The 15,976-nt window shown below is 39.6% G+C and overlaps 1 protein-coding gene across 3 annotated transcripts in view; it reads left to right on the top strand.

The window, feature by feature from the left end:
- The window catches only part of EXOC4 (exocyst complex component 4), an 823,024-nt gene that overhangs the window by 756,906 nt on the left and 50,142 nt on the right, over positions 1-15,976 (top strand). For all 3 annotated transcript variants that reach the window (XM_033193639.1, XM_033193641.1, XM_033193640.1), the window contains exons 16-17: positions 3,783-3,961; positions 6,559-6,718. In XM_033193639.1, coding sequence (XP_033049530.1) covers positions 3,783-3,961; positions 6,559-6,718 — 339 coding nt within the window. The remainder of the gene's footprint in view (positions 1-3,782; positions 3,962-6,558; positions 6,719-15,976) is intronic.

The following is a 15,976-nucleotide window of genomic DNA, read 5'->3' as shown; positions in this document are numbered from 1 at the left end:
CCATTTGAGTCCAAGATGCCAAGAATGTCACCTTTATCAGCTGATTTTTCTCACCATCAGGAGGGCTCTAAGTAGGTTCAACAGCAACTGTCTATCACTGCTAGGATCCTAAGTGTGCACTCTCTGAAAATCATCCACCCCACTGTGTAATCAGCAGTGTTTGCAGAATACATTAATGTCAAAGTCACACTAAGGTCAGCAACAACAGGCCAGAATTTAAATTTTAAAAAATACTTGATTTGAATTTGGCATTAGCTGATGACTATTTTAATTTTTTTTTTTTAAATCTCTAATCACTTGGGAAGAAGACAATACCTTAAAGAAAGGTTATATGTCTTCTCTCCCGATAGCTTCAGGATCTCATAAGCTCTCACCTCCAGTTCCTAAGAATTTCCTAACTAGTCACTCTACTTCCAGTTGCTTCCATTCTCTGCTATTAATCCACTCATATACTGTGCCAGAGTGATCTTGCCAAAGCTTAGGTCTGATTATATTATTCACCTCTTAAAATCCCCCTAAGGCTCCCTGTGGCTTCTAGGATAAAGGCCTGATTCCCTACATGGCCTTCAGAGCCTGTGCTGACCTGGCCTGTGCCCATCTCCCCAAGCTCATGGCATGCCTGTAATGTCGGATCTGTGTGCATCTGAAAAGAGCTACTCACCAGTCCTCAGAACATCCTGCATTTATAGTCTCATGCTATTTTACATGGTCTTCTCAATGCCTGGAGTCATAATATCTGTCATTTACTTGAAAAATAATTTAGCGTAGATGCTTTAATTTTATTCAACTTCTTTGAAAATAAAGTTAAAAATAAAATTTAAACTTTATTTAAATTTCAACCACAGTAGCAATCAGTGCCCTAGTCATGAATCCCATTCCAGAGTTGGTCAACTTTCATTCTGTCAGAAAGATCACGTTCCAGGGGAGGCTGCAACCAGTACCATTACTGGTATTCTTATCAAAATTATACATTTGTGCCAATTAGTACATGAATGTCAGAATGGGTTTTTATTGGTGAAATTAGTTATTAGTTAATTAGCAACTGTTAAGATGAGCATCTATCAGTAAAAATGAGCAGTAGTCAAGATATTTGGATTCTCTTGGATGAACTGCTTTTAAGAATATAACACATCCCATATAAAAGTTAGCTTAAAATGGATCATTCAACTAAATGTAAAATCTAAAACTCTAAAACTTCTAGAAGAAAACATAGGAAAAAATTTTTATCATTTTATGTAGGCAGAGATTTCTGAAATATGACACTGAAAGTACCATCCAAAAAGAAAAAAGTTATAAATTGAACTTCATCAAAATTAAAACCATTTTTGATAGACATTGTCAAGATTAAAATACAAGCAAAAGACCAGGAGAAAATATTTGCAAAATGCATATGTGATAAAGGACTTGTATCCAGAATATATAATGAACTCTCAAAACTTAAGAAAACAAAAAACCGAATTTTTAAAACAGGGCAAATGATTTGAACAGATATTTCATCAAAGATATATGTACAGAAAATAAGCACGTGAGAATATACTCAACATCATTCGTCATTAGGAAAATGCAAATTAAAACCACAGTGAGATACTGCTCTACATCTATTAGGATGACCAAAAATTTTTCTTTAAAACTGACAACACCAAGTACTGATGAAGATGTGGAACAACTGGAACTTTTGTATCCTGCCAGTAAGAAAGCAAAATGGCACAGCTCCTTTGGAAAGCAATTTGGTAGTTTCTTACAAAAGTAAACATACGCTTACCATATGATCCAGCAGTCTCACTTTTAGGTATTTATCCAAGAGAAATAAATGCGAAGTTGTATGCACACAAAAATGTGTACATGAAGTAGCTTTATCCACAACCACCTAAATCTGGAAAGAATCTAAATATCAGTGAGTGAATAGATAATCTGTGGGACATCCAATTCAGTGGAAGGCCACCCAGCAATAAAAAGTAATGAACAACATAGATGAATCTCAAATGCTTTGTGCTAAGTGAAAAAGCCAAACTCAAAAGGCTACATACTGTATGATTCCATTTATATGGCATCCTGGAAAAGACAACTTTAGAGGCAGAAAAATAGATCAGTGGTTGCCAAAGGTTCGGGAGTTGAGTAGGGATTGACTATAAAGGGACACAGAGAACTTTGGAGGAGATGTTTGTGTTCTGTAATTTGGTTCTGGTGGTGGTTATACAATTGTACATGTTTGTTAAACCTAATAGAACTGTACACTAAAAGGGGGGAGTTTTACTGTTTGTAAATTATTTCTCAATAAGCCTGACTATAAGTAAAGAAAGATGACAGGCAAAGCGTGGTCGCCTCATTAGAGATAATAATGCCCTAGGCTTTTGCAGCCATTCATTTAGGAATATTTCTTATTACTTGATGCCAGCTGTAAAGGTAACAACATGGATCCTGGATTATGTCATCATGTCTTACCTCCAGTGAACCTTCCATGCAAGGTCAGACAGAGCACCTAAAATGACAGAGTTAGGACTAGACTGGGCATACAGAATAGCCTGTTTGAACTCTGCCTGCCACGGAATACTGTTGGTTGGGATTTTTTTTTTTTTTTTTTACTAGGGTGGGGGATTCAAAATAAATACCTGCATGTAGGGCAGAATTTGGACTGAAACACACTCTGATTACAACTTTAAAAGGCTGTGTTGGTGCAGCCAATCCATACCCACCTCAGACTTCTTCAGCAGCTACTAATATCTGCCACAAAGAACCTGAGAATTGTGTGTGACCAGACTGACACAGGCCATTTTCACACAGAAATGCCCTCCTTCCTCAAGCTGTCAAATATATTCTGTGAGACTCAAACATCACCTTCCGTCAGGACCCTTTCCTGATACCCTGTGGCACGTTTCCATGGCACACTGTGTAGATGTGCTTGGAGTGAGATGCTGTACTCTTTTAGTCATTTTCTTATTCTGCCCCACTAGGCTGTGGGTCTTTAAGGATACAAACTGTCTTATATTTCCAGGGCCTAGCACAATTTCTTACAAATTCATAGAGGTTCTGTACGTGATTTACGTAACTAATACATTATCATTAATAAATATAAGACTAGTGATGACAGCCAATACTTACTACGCACGCCATTTGTGCCAGACACTGCTATACATAACACTTAATATGTAGTAGTAGCAGTGTTATGTATAGCAGTGTCTGGCACAAATGGCGTGCGTAGTAAGTATTGGCACCCTATGAGGCAGCTGTTGTTTTCACCCCCATTTAATGGATAAGGAAACTGAGGGATAGAGAAATAAAGGAACTTGCCTAAAGTTATACAGCTGGTGACTGAAGCCAAAGTAGTCTCCTTACACTTTTAAGATCTGTAAACTCTGCCTCTCATCTTCATTGCAACAATATCTGTTGAAAATTACAATGCTTTTCACACTATGCCTACAACCCTGGCATTGAAAAGAATTTTGGAACTCCTTACCAACACTGTATGGATTAAACAAGCAATGATCATAGCAGCCAGCTTGCCCCAGATCACTCAGTTGTTCTACAGAATAACTAAGATGGCTTTCTGGTTAAAAGAGGGGAGGGTGTTTACATGAAAACATACAAGGCCACAGCTGCTTCCTATTAAGTGTCGAGCATAGTGTCTGGCACAAATAGAGTACAGAGTTAAGCGTTGGCTATCATCGCTAGTCTTACATTTATTAATGATAATTTATTAGTTAGTTTGGTGCTGTGTCCCAAGATCATTGCCCTCCCTGGAAAGATTTATTAGTAACTGCTCTCCCCATCTCTCTCTTTTTCAGGGTTCACTGTTTCCACTATCTCATCCCTCTTGCAAAGGAGGGAAACTATGCCATTGTGGCTAATGTGGAAAGTATGGATTATGACCCCCTGGTGGTGAAGCTCAACAAAGATATCAGCGCCATTGAAGAAGCCATGAGTGCCAGCCTTCAGCAGCACAAGTTCCAGTATATCTTTGAAGGTCAGACCCTGCTTCTGTCTCTGGGAGTTGGGGAGGAAGAAAGGATGAAGGTTTTCCTGATTTTCTATATTACTGAAGTTGAAGACTTGTAGAAAAGAGTTGTTTGTTTGCTTGCCTACTTGTTTGAACTAAATCTGCAATACCTAGCCTCTTTGTGTGTGACTAGGTAGACAACAATATGGCCGCCATCTGCTCCTGGTTGATAAGGAGATTTAATCCAAGATAAGGCAGATGGCTGCCTCCCTGACATGCCACTCATGAGATTTGAGAGAATGTGCAGACTGGGCCACAAATTAACTCAAGAGGAGCTTATGAAAGAAAAAAAAAAAGCACACATACACAATGAGGAGAGAATCCTGAAAGATCACTCATTGGCTAAAATTATCACTGGAACGGGAAGTTTTCTCACAGAATGTTATAATCATCTGGAAAGAACAGAAGCCTCTGATTAGCAGCAATTTTTAGGAAGGATATGTCCATAAATGCCTCCAAGGGGCAGGCAAGGAAGGGTGTGAGAGACAGGAAGTACCATCTAAAGACATTATGCTTCACAATTTTGAAAAAATGTGATGGCACCCAAATAATTTTTCATGATGAATTTCACCCAGAGGACCCCTGTTAGGATTTCACATTATGTTCCCTTTGTCCATGTTTTGGTTTGTTTATGTGAAAACTTGTATCTGTGTTCTCTCACAGAATTAAACTAGTATTTTTTAAAACAACTAAGAAGGTACATTGTCCAAAGGATTGTGGCAAACTGACAATACATGGCCAATGTTTGCTTTATGAAAGTTATGTTCCTGCAAATTTGGACCCCCTCAAAATCCAATCCTTAAATATATATGGAGTTATAAAGAGATGTGTTCTCTTGGGGTATATCTCTCAAAGACTTTAGCCAAAAAGTGTAAGTGATTAAAGGGTTAGCTGTCAGTTAACCCCATGGCACTATGAGTTTGGCGGCACCTGGAATATTCTGTCACTTTAAGCTGCAGTGCCTACCTGAGAATTCACTTTTCTGTTATTACACCGAGTTTCCTCTTTGCTCTTGACTATGGCTCTTCCCAGCCCCTGCATATCAACATTTGTTTTATTCCTATGACAAAATGCATTTAATGTATTTATTATAATGTATTATTATTTCTTATTCTCTACAAACAGCATACCCCTTCACTACCCAGACTTGCAGACCATGTTCTATTGTGGCAGGGAAAAAAAAAAAAAAAAAACTGTACCTAAAGTTATGGACGTGAGAGAATGACACCAAAACTTGGCCTACAGAGATTTTTCATATAAATAAGTTGTCTAGCTTTAAATGTAGAATCTGCGGTTGTGTTTTTATTTGAATAAAAACTTTTCTTCACATTCAAATAGTAGCACATATAAGTTTGTGGTCTTGAAGCAGTGTTGTGTGAGTGTAGCTGAAGCAAGACCTGAATGCATCTCCTCCCTCATTTCTACTTTCACCTTAATCAAGGGAAAACTCATTTTGAAGACATGGGGAGCCATGGACCTAAAGATAAGCCCTGCACTCTGATCTAAACCTCAGAGTCTTGGGGAAGGGACTAGACTTCAGAACAGGAAAACAACCAACAGCAAATGGCTTGCGACTAGTCAGACCAGCTTTACAATTGCAAGGAAAATGTCCTGCTAGCATCCAAGAATAAGAAAGAAGGAAGAAACATTTACTGAATTCCATTTAGAATTAAAATCCAGCTTTTAAAAATAGTAACCCATATGTGCCTCACGTTGTTCTGAACCAGCGTTTCTCAACTTAATTACATGGGGTATCCTGAGGAGGACTTGGTAGTTTGCTGATGTCCTGAGCTGTCCTTTGCTAAATTTCACAGACCACAAAACAACCCTCCAGATGTAAGAGCAAACCACTTAGGGGGCCCCAAAATGTCCAAAGATGTCTCACAGGAAGTCAACAGTTAATGTATTACCTGCTTTGCCTTCACCCTTTGTTTCTAATTACATTTTCTCCAATTACTACTTTAGAAATACACCCATTGCCATTTTTAAGGTGTGTTAGCATTATTGCCAATAACCCAGTTTTCTTATTGATTTAGTTTTTACTTGACAGTGTTGAAATATATTAACATTATTGCCAAGGCCCAGTTTCATATTGATTTTATTTATGTAGCCTCCCATTCAACTTTTGAGCCAAAAGTGTCCTTCTCTACTTTTCAGGAGGAAGGAGATGCCAAACAGGTCATTTTATATGCCTGTGTTCTTCTCTGCTTCCCAATTGTCTGTAAAGAAAAGCAGGATTTCCCATGCACTTCAACAGTTTGTAATAACCTGGCCTCTTCTCTAAGGCCTTGGCATGGTGGCAGTAGGTGTACATGGCAATGCTGGAGATGTGGCTGTTACCAGGCTTTGCCGCCAACATGAAGTCCACCCATTTGTAAGTACTAGGGCGATGTAGAAATACCCTAAAATTATTGTCAGATCAGCAGATGCAACCATCAGAGGTAGATTTTCTTTGGTCATTTAAACGTAGGATTAGAAGACAGCAATTCTGTGTGCAGGTTTCTGTAGGAATGCCTCTAATCTGTCTTCCGTTTTCTTTGCCTCGCACTGTGCTGACTCCTCAGGCCTGGGCCACCTGATCTCCTGCATCCTCATTAATGGTGCCCAGTACTTCAGGCGCATCAGTGAGTCTGGTATCAAGAAAATGTGTAGGAACATTTTTGTTCTTCAGCAGAATTTGACCAACATCACCATGTCACGGGAGGCAGACCTGGACTTCGCAAGGTAGGAGGTTTTAAAACTGGGCTTAGTTTCTTGTGCCAAAGTCAAGACCCCATTGCCTGTGAAGTCATTTTTAAAAATGGACTCTTGATGCAGAAAAAGCTTAGTTTAAAAAAAGAAAGAAAGAAGCACAGATACATGTTTTTAGGTCCTACAGAGAAGGTAATTTCACAGAATTCTATTGAATTTTGTTACTTTGGCAGGTAGTTTTTCCTGATTTCTAACTGAAGTTGTTCTTATTACAGTACTTGAATAATGTTTTTTTCTGCGTATAAAAGTATACATGCTTATTGCATAAAATATATAAGATAAAATACAAAGAAGAATATAAACCTTTATCTAGAGGCTAAGATATTTGGTATATTTTCTCCTGACTTTCTTGCATGTGCTGTGTTGTTTATGTGACTTTTCACACATACTCGAGCATATGATTTCCCTTTTTCCAAAATTGGAACTATGTTAATGCAATTTTATATTAATTTAATTTTGTTTTCCCATATCAATAACGTTGTTTGAAAACATAATTTTTCCACATTCATTAAAACTCCTTGAAAACATTACTTTTAATGATGCCCGAAGAAATATTTCATGGCATAAATGAGCCATATTTATTTTTAATCACTTGCAAATTTTTGAACATTTGAATTTTTCCCTTTTTTTCTCTCATTGTAAATAACATGTATCTACTGTATTTTTACAGGAACCTACTTCTCATTTCTTCCATCTTGTTCCGATGGAAACCCATCTCTTCTTGTTCTCACTGGGAGGAAAGTGAGAACTCATCACTCTCCTTTCTCTAAGTTTTCTGATCTTAATTTTTTTTTAAGTGACAGGGTATTGCTCTGTTACCTAGGCTGGAGTGCAGTGGTGTGAACATGGCTCACTGCAGCCTTGACTTCCTAGGCTCAAGGGATCCTCTGAGGAGCTGGGACTAAAGACGCACACCACCACGCCTGGCTAATTTTTATATTTTTTTTTTATAGAGACAGGGTCTCACTATGTTGCCTAGGCTGGTCTTGAACTCCTGGCCTCAAGCAATCCACCTGCCCCAGCCTCCCCAAGCACTGGAATTATAGGTATAAGTCACTGCATCTGGCCTTGATCTCAATTTTTAATGTTTTTGTATAACACACTTTTTCAAAATTTGAGAGTTAGTTTTCTTCTCTCTTCATTTGTTTTAACACCATCTAAACCTTAATTAGAATATCAAACCTTTGGTGCTTTAATAAAAGCTTAAGCAATTTGAAGATGATAAATATGTTATTTTCATGCTGTATTGCCGTTTATACCTGAGTGGATTATTCCGTAAACTCCCTTATTTTCCAGAAGCCTTCATGGCTAGGAAGTCACTTGTTTTTAATAATCCCCAATGCTTCTGCCTGACATTTAGTATTTCTGTGTCTTTTCACTTAATTTTTTTTTTTTTTTTTGAGATGGAGTCTCGCTCTGTCGCCCAGGCTGGTGTGCAGTGGTGCGACCTCGGCTCACTGCAAGCTCCGCCTCCCGGGTTCATGCCATTCTCCTGCCGCAGCCTCCTGAGTAGCTGGGACTACAGGCTAATTTTTTTTGTATTTTTAGTAGAGACGGGGTTGGCCAGGTGCAGTGGCTCACGCCTGTAATCCCAGCACTTTGGGAGGTCGAGGCGGGTGGATCACGAGGTCAGGAGATCGAGACCATCCTGGCTAACACAGTGAAATCACTTGATTTTTTTGATTCCTTGAGAAGTGCAGGAAAATTTGAAACAATTCTCGAGGCATTTACGGAGATGATGAAATATTATATTACTTTAACAATTATAAAGACAAATATGCTGTGATCTTTGTTTTGGTTATGAACCTTATGTTCATTTTTAACCTTTCTTCCTCAATCTTTTACTACATTTGTTCCATTGCTACCCTGTTCCTCTGCCTTTCTGTCCTTCTCCTTCCCTTTCTTTTTCTATTTGTGGGAAAGTAAGAGAGAGAGAGAGAGAGAGAGAAAGATCGTGTGTGTGTTTTCATTAAATTCCCTGTTCTAGGCTAAATTTGGTGGAAAGCCTTCCTTGCTCAGATTAGGGAAACCAGGTGTGACAGAATGCTGCATTTATTTGGTCGCTCTTATGGGGAATGATCTCATTATTGAATTAGTCTAGTCATAATAACATTGACAAGGGGAAGTTAAGAACATAGAGGCCTGAGGGATACAGAAACCCATTACTAATGCTCTAAGGAATACAATTCCTAAATTCAATCATCCTATTTTAAATGATTTTTTTTTTTTATTTAGCTGAAATAAGTAAATTAACACAGTTTTTGGCAGACAGTATGGGGCCTGCAAAACCTGGCATCTGAATAATGCAATGCTGACTGGGCAGGATTGAAGTTGGCATCAGCAGGTCATGTGCCGATGAAGCATTTCTTCAGGAACTAACTGAGTCCCAACCACGCCACGCCTTTTACAGTTAGATTGGTGAATTATGTCCCAGAAAGTAGGTACAAGTGGCATGTGGACCACTTGGGAGATGTACTGCTACTATTATTCTTTATTCTGACATGGGTTTTTGACAGGAAATAGGCTAGCATAAACATACAGTACTGGCTGAATCTGTTCTTCTGTTCCTGCTTCAGAAGACATCTCCTTTCTAAGACTATAAGCTCCAAGAGGCTGAGACTTTTTTCTCAGTGCCTGTACCAAAGTAAGTGTTCATTGTATGTGCTGAATGAATGAACAGATATCAAATCAAGGCTAATTTTGGTGTGGATGAAGGCCTTGGATATTGACAGGTTAGTTTATGTTTAATTCCCTGAAGGTTTAAACTAGCCGGCATGGGTCAGTTTTCTTATAAGCTTGTAAGAAAAAACGTATTTTCCTTGCAGTTCATTCTTTGTAAAACAAAAAGCATTACAAAAAGAAATAATGTAGCCCTACTATTCAGAGTCTCTTTCCCTCTCATTTTTTCTTGCTTGTATACAGACATACTTTATAGCCTTATTTTTCCCCCCTTCTTGTTTTTGATAGGGACAGGTTTTGTGAAAGGGGCTCCATCAATTCTACCATATTTGAAGCTATGTAAAATAAATAAAACAGCAATACCAAAATAGCCAGAAATAATAGACTGCAGCAGTATACCTCAGCATTCCTTAAGCAATGTCTAATCAAGCATGGACAGCATCTGTACTTCCAGCAAATCTCTATAGGCATGTTATCTGCTAACACAGTAATTAATCACGAGTTGCCATGTGTCAGAAAACTTATTTAACAAGAAGTTGCAAAGTGCTTGTAGTTTTCTTACCTTCTCAGCCTTCCTGGCCAGTGGAAAATATAACACCTTCCTGTAATAAAGAAATGAGGGATCTGGAGCAATTCCATTGATGTTGATTCTTCTACTCATAGTATTTTTTCTTGTCTCTCTCTTTTCATATACACCTTTCCTCTAACTGATCTCTAATAAGAGGGTAGATCTTGGGTGAGCAAAGGAACCAGACAACCTGTAACATTACCAGAAGTACAGAGAGCCTCTGTCCTCTATGGTAATGATCATTGAAGCTGTCTTACGGTTTTGACCCCACTGTTAATTTTCAGAGTCAAAAAGATGCTTTATCCAGGAAAATCAGTGCAGATGAGTTAGAAGGTGGAAGGGCTTTATGAGTGTGCTTTTTTAGTTCCTTTCATCACAGAGCATCTTAACTTGAGCTGTCATGTGCCCTTCCACATGTGAGTCACAGAAGCCTCCTAGGAGTCCAGATGGTGGGAGCATAACAAGAGAGGTCCAAATGAATGGTGATTGGAATCCCCAGGGTGTATCTGACAACCCTTCCAGCTTGAGTGACGCCATCATTCAAAGAGAATATCCCAGAGTTTTCTTCCCAGTTCTCCCCTCTTTGCCCCATTTTGTCTCTTTCTCTACCTCTTCAACTGTCTCTTTTTTCTCCTTTATTTCTCCAATAACTCTACTTCCTGCTGTCCTCCTTCAAGGTTTCATTGCTCCTCAGTTTTTCCCCTGATTTTGGTTTTCTTTGGACTGGTATCTTTCATTCTTAAACCTGTGCAAGATAAGGAAACAAAAGCTGCAGTTCAGGAAGTAGTAGGGCAACAAATTGTAACACCCAAGACAGATTCCTCGCCTTGTTATTTCTTCATTTCTTCATTCCTCCATCAAATATTTATTCAGTGTATGTTCTCTGTAGGTCCCGGCCTCATGAAACTTGCATTACTGTGGGGCAAGATGCAAAGTAATAAATAAGTAAAATACATATAAAGTATTTCAGGTGATAATATATGCTGTAGTTAAAAAAAAAAAAAGAGTAGGCATGGGGAGGGGACCAGAGGGTGCCAGAGTATAATGGAGGCAATCCATTTTAGAAATTTTAGAGTGTTCATGGAAGTCCTTAATGAGATGGTAACATTTGAGGAAAAACCTAAAGGAAGAGTAGGAGCAAGCCACGCAGCTATCTAGGGAAAGGGCATACCAGGAAAGAACATGTAAGGGTGAAGAGCCAGAGGGAGGCGGACACTTAACATCTGAAGAACAAAGCAGAAAGGCCAGAATGGAAGAAGTGAGTGAGCAGGAGAGGAGTAAGAGATGAAGTCTGAGGTTTGATCTAAGGAGCTGAGATCTGGAAAGTCTTTGTAATGACACTGAGTTTTACTTTGCATGAGGTTGGAAGCTACTAGAAGGTTTGGCGCAGAAGGACGCTACATAATGTGAATCAGTCTGGCCGCAATGTTGAAACTAACATCGCAGTTGTTAGTTGTGGAGGGGTATTGTAGGCAAAGGCAGAAGCAGGAGACTCTGTTAGAAAACTGTGGCAATAAGCTAGGTGAAAGGTAGTGCTGATTCAAAGCAAGATGGTAGCACTGGAGAGGATGAGATATGGTCAGATTAGGATATATTTTAAAAGTTAAGCTAACAGGATTTGCTGAGGAATCAGAAGTGAACCAGAGACTCCAAAGTTTTTGATCTGAACAATTCAAAGCATGAAGTTTTTATTTACTGTAATGAAAGTGAACCAGACCATAGGAGAGGCTATTGAAGTGTGTGAAGGGCGGAGCAGGGGTTCAGATAGAGAGTGGATAACAAGAAATGTTAGTTTGAGATGCCTATTAGGCACCAGAATAGACATAAAAAGGGAGCTGGCTATACAACCTGGAGTTGAGGAGATGGGAGTTTTGGAGTCATCAGCTTATAGGTGAGATTTAAAGTCATGAGAAAGGCTGGGAGGTGAGATCTCAATGGGAGCACAAGTAGAGGAAAAAGAGAAGCTGTCCAAGAATTGGACCTTGGGTACCCCACTGTTGAGGGGAACTCAACAGTGGAGAACTCAAGGGGAACTCAACTGCTGGAGAGGAACCAGCAGAGGAAGTTGAGGAGGTAGCCAACAGAATAGGAAGGTAACTAAGAAAGGGTGTTGTCCCAGAAGTCAAGGGAGGTGTTTTCAGAGGAGTGTGTCTTCATCTGTGTCAAATGCTGTTGATAGGTTAAATTAGCTCAGGACAGAGAACTGGCTACTGGTGGGCTTGACAAGAGCCCTGAAATGCTTTGGTTTGCATTCCTTTATCTTCTGTACACAACTGACCTAAAGTAGGAGTACGCTTCAAATGTATATATTTGGGAAGAAGTTCCTCACTCCTCGAGTCTACGGTAGGGTTTGATGTGATCAGGGCAAAACAAAAATGCAATTATTTTTAGTGCGATGTATAAAAGACCAAATTGGCAGCCTCTCTTTTCTTGAGGTCAATATCAACATGTATAAATCATGTTGACAGTATGTCTATGTGCCCTTGACATGATGTGATGAAAATGGCACTTTACCAAAACCTATTACCTCAGTCTAATCCTAAGAAAGACATCAGAAAGATTCCAGTAGAGATACGTACTGTGAAATACCTGATCAGTACTCATCCAAACTGTCAAAGCCATCAGAAACAAGGAAAGTCTGAAAAACCATCACAGCCAGCAGGAGCCTAGGAGATGATGACTAAAATGTACTGTGACCTCCTGGATGGCGCCCTGGAACAAAAACAACATTAGGGAAAAACTAAGAGGCCCTGAATGAACTATAGATTTTAGTTAAAATAATGTGTTAATATTGGTTCATTCACCGTAACAAATGTATCATACTAATGTAACATGTTAATAATAGGGAAACTGGGTACAGATTATATGTGAACTCTGTACTATCTTCTCAATTTTTCTGTGAATCCAAAACTATTCTAAAAAATGAAGTCTATTCATAAAAATATTAGACAAAGTATTTCAGAGAACATTTATCCAATGAAGGTATACAGGTGGCTGATTCACATTGAGCATGAAAAGATGCCCAAATTCATTTGTTATTAGGGAAATGCAAATTAAAACCACAATGAGACACCACTCTCTGCCCACCAGGATTGCTATAACAATAATAATAATTTTTAAAAGACAAGGAAAATGTTGGCAAGGTTATGGAGAAACTGGAACCCTCTTTTGCCGCTGGTAGAAATGTAAAATGGCACAGCTGCATCAGTTCCTCAAGAAGTTAAACATAGAGTTAGGTATGACCTAGGAATTTCACTCCTAGGTATATACACAGATAAATGAAAACATACATGCATACAAAAATACATACACAAATGTTCATAGCAAGCATTATCTATAGTAGCCAAAAAGTATAAACAGGCTGGGCGTGGTGGCTCACACCTGTAATCCTAGCACTTTGGGAGGCTGAGGTGAGCAGATCACAAGGTCAGGAGATCAAGACCATCCTGGCTAACACGGTAAAACCCTGTCTCTACCCAAATGTCCATCAGTGACAGACTGGATTAAGAAAATGTGGCACATATACACCATGGAATACTATGCAGCCATAAAAAAGGATGAGTTTGTGTCCTTTGTAGGGACATGGATGCAGCTGGAAACCATCGTTCTCAGCAAACTATCGCAAGAACAGAAAACCAAACACCGCATGTTCTCACTCATAGGTGGGAACTGAACAATGAGATCACTTGGACTCGGGAAGGGGAACATCACACACCGGGGCCTATCATGGGGAGTGGGGAGGGGGGAGGGATTGGGAGTTATACCTGATGTAAAGGACGAGTTGATGGGTGTTGACGAGTTGATGGGTGCAGCACACCAACGTGGCACAAGTATACATATGTAACAAACCTGCACGTTATGCACATGTACCCTAGAACTTAAAGCATAATAAAAAATAATAAATAAATAAATAAAATAAAAAATAAAAAAACCCTGTCTCTACTAAAAATACAAAAAAAAATTAGCCGGATATGGTGGCAGACGCCTGTAGTCCCAGCTATTCAGGAGGCTGAGGCAGGAGAATACTTGAACCCAGGAGGCGGAGCTTGCAGTGAGCCGAGATTGCGCCACTGCACTCCAGCCTGGGCAACAGAGCGAGACTCCGTCTCAAAAAAAAAGTACAAACAACCAGATATCCATCAACGTATGGATGTATAGAATGTGGTACATCCATACAATGGACTTTATTTGGCCACAGAAAGAGGTCATGTGCTTAATCTTGAAACATTATGTTAAATTTAGGAAGCTAGTAACAAACAAAAAGCCATTTTGTATGATACTATTCATATGAAATGTCCAAAATAGGCAAATGCATAGGATAGAAAGATTAGTAGGAGTTGAAAGGAGATGGGGAAATGGATAGAGGAGTCTTTGGGGGGTGATAAAAATGTGCTAAACTAGATTGTGCTGATGGTTGTACAGCCCTGTGACTATTCTAAAAGTCCTTGAGTTGTACCTGCTAAGTCTGAAAATTATGTGGTGTGTAAATTAGATCTCGATGAAGCTGTTTTAAAAACAAACAAAAAAAAGAGGTTGAGCTTTAAGACTTAAAAAATCAAATGATTTGCCATAGGAAATGAGGAACCCAAGTTTTATCCTCTCATTAGTAGGGAAACTTTTAAAAGGAAATATTTGGCTCATTTTTTGGTTTCCCTAATCCACCCTGAGAGGTAGAAGATAAAGGAAGAATTTTTGGAGAAGGAGGTGATGCTTCATATTAGTCTTGATAGGAATTATCCGGAATAGGGAGAAAGTCATTTGGAAGAAAAAGGGTAGTTCCGGGGACTGGAGAAGTTGTTCAAGGAAGGAGATGGTGAAAGGAGAGACCTGAGTCGTCATCAGTCCTGAAGTCAGGGCTGGCTTAGGATACGACACAAATGCCACCTTATTAAGGCCTTCTCTCCTGCACTTTGAAAACATGCCTTCCTCCCCCACCAGCACTCCCTATTCTCCTTACCATGATTTTAAAAAGCAAGTATCTGACATATTTTATATTTACTTATTTGTTCCTCATCTGTCTACCCTGAATAGAATGTAAGTTCCATAGGCAGGGATCCTTTTTTGTTCACTGCTGTAGCCCCAGGACCTAAACCAGTACCTGGCATATAGTAGACATTCAGTAAATGCTTGTGGGTGTTCAAGTTATTTGGACTTCATCCTGTAAGTAACTGAAGGATTTTAAGCAGAGGAGTGAGATGGTCAGATTTATATTCTAAGTACGTCATTTCAACAGCAGAATAGGACTTGGATTTGAGGAAGATAAAACTGGATGCCTTCCAATCAATTGGAAGGTGATTGCTAAGAAAGTGATGTGTAGGGGCCGGGCACAGCAGCTCACGCCTGTAATCCCAGCACTTTGGGAGGCCAAGACAGGTGGATCACGAGGTCAGGAAATCGAGACCATCTTGGCCAACATGGTGAAACCCCATCTCTACTAAAATACAAAAAGCCAGGCGTGGTGGCACGTGCCTGTAATCCCAGCTACTTGGTAGGCTGAGGCAGGGGAATCGCTTGAACCTGGGAGGCGGAGGTTAGAGTGAGCTGAGATCGCGCCACTGCACTCCAGCCTAGTGACAGAGCAAGACTCCGTCTCAAAAAAAAAAGTAAGTGATGTGTAGGGCTTCAGCAATATCAGTGCTTGGCGGTAGGGGGAGGGGGAATGGAGGAGACATATTTGAGAAGTGTGAAGGAGCTAAAATTGGCAGGTCTTGGGGAGTGATTGAATAGTGAGGGTAAAGGGAAGGAGTCAAGGATGACTCTCCAATTTCTAACACGAGTGTCTAGCCAGATTACACCACAGTCAAGTAAGATAAGGACACAGGAGGAGAGAGGAGTAGGTTTGATGGAGGGAAGATCATCAGTGGCTGTGGTGAGTGTAAGATGGATGTAGGACTTCCAAGTGGAGACATCTAACATGCAACTGGACATGTGAACTGGAAGCTTGAGGGAGAGGCTGGGAGTGAACCAACAGATACAGGGAATCA

The sequence above is a fragment of the Trachypithecus francoisi genome, unplaced genomic scaffold (genome assembly GCF_009764315.1).
Source record: "Trachypithecus francoisi isolate TF-2019V2 unplaced genomic scaffold, Tfra_2.0 Lachesis_group4, whole genome shotgun sequence".
Classification (NCBI taxonomy): Eukaryota; Metazoa; Chordata; class Mammalia; order Primates; family Cercopithecidae; genus Trachypithecus; species Trachypithecus francoisi.
The sequence above is the reverse complement of the archived record's forward strand: the minus strand, read 5'-3'. Positions and strand labels throughout refer to the sequence as shown.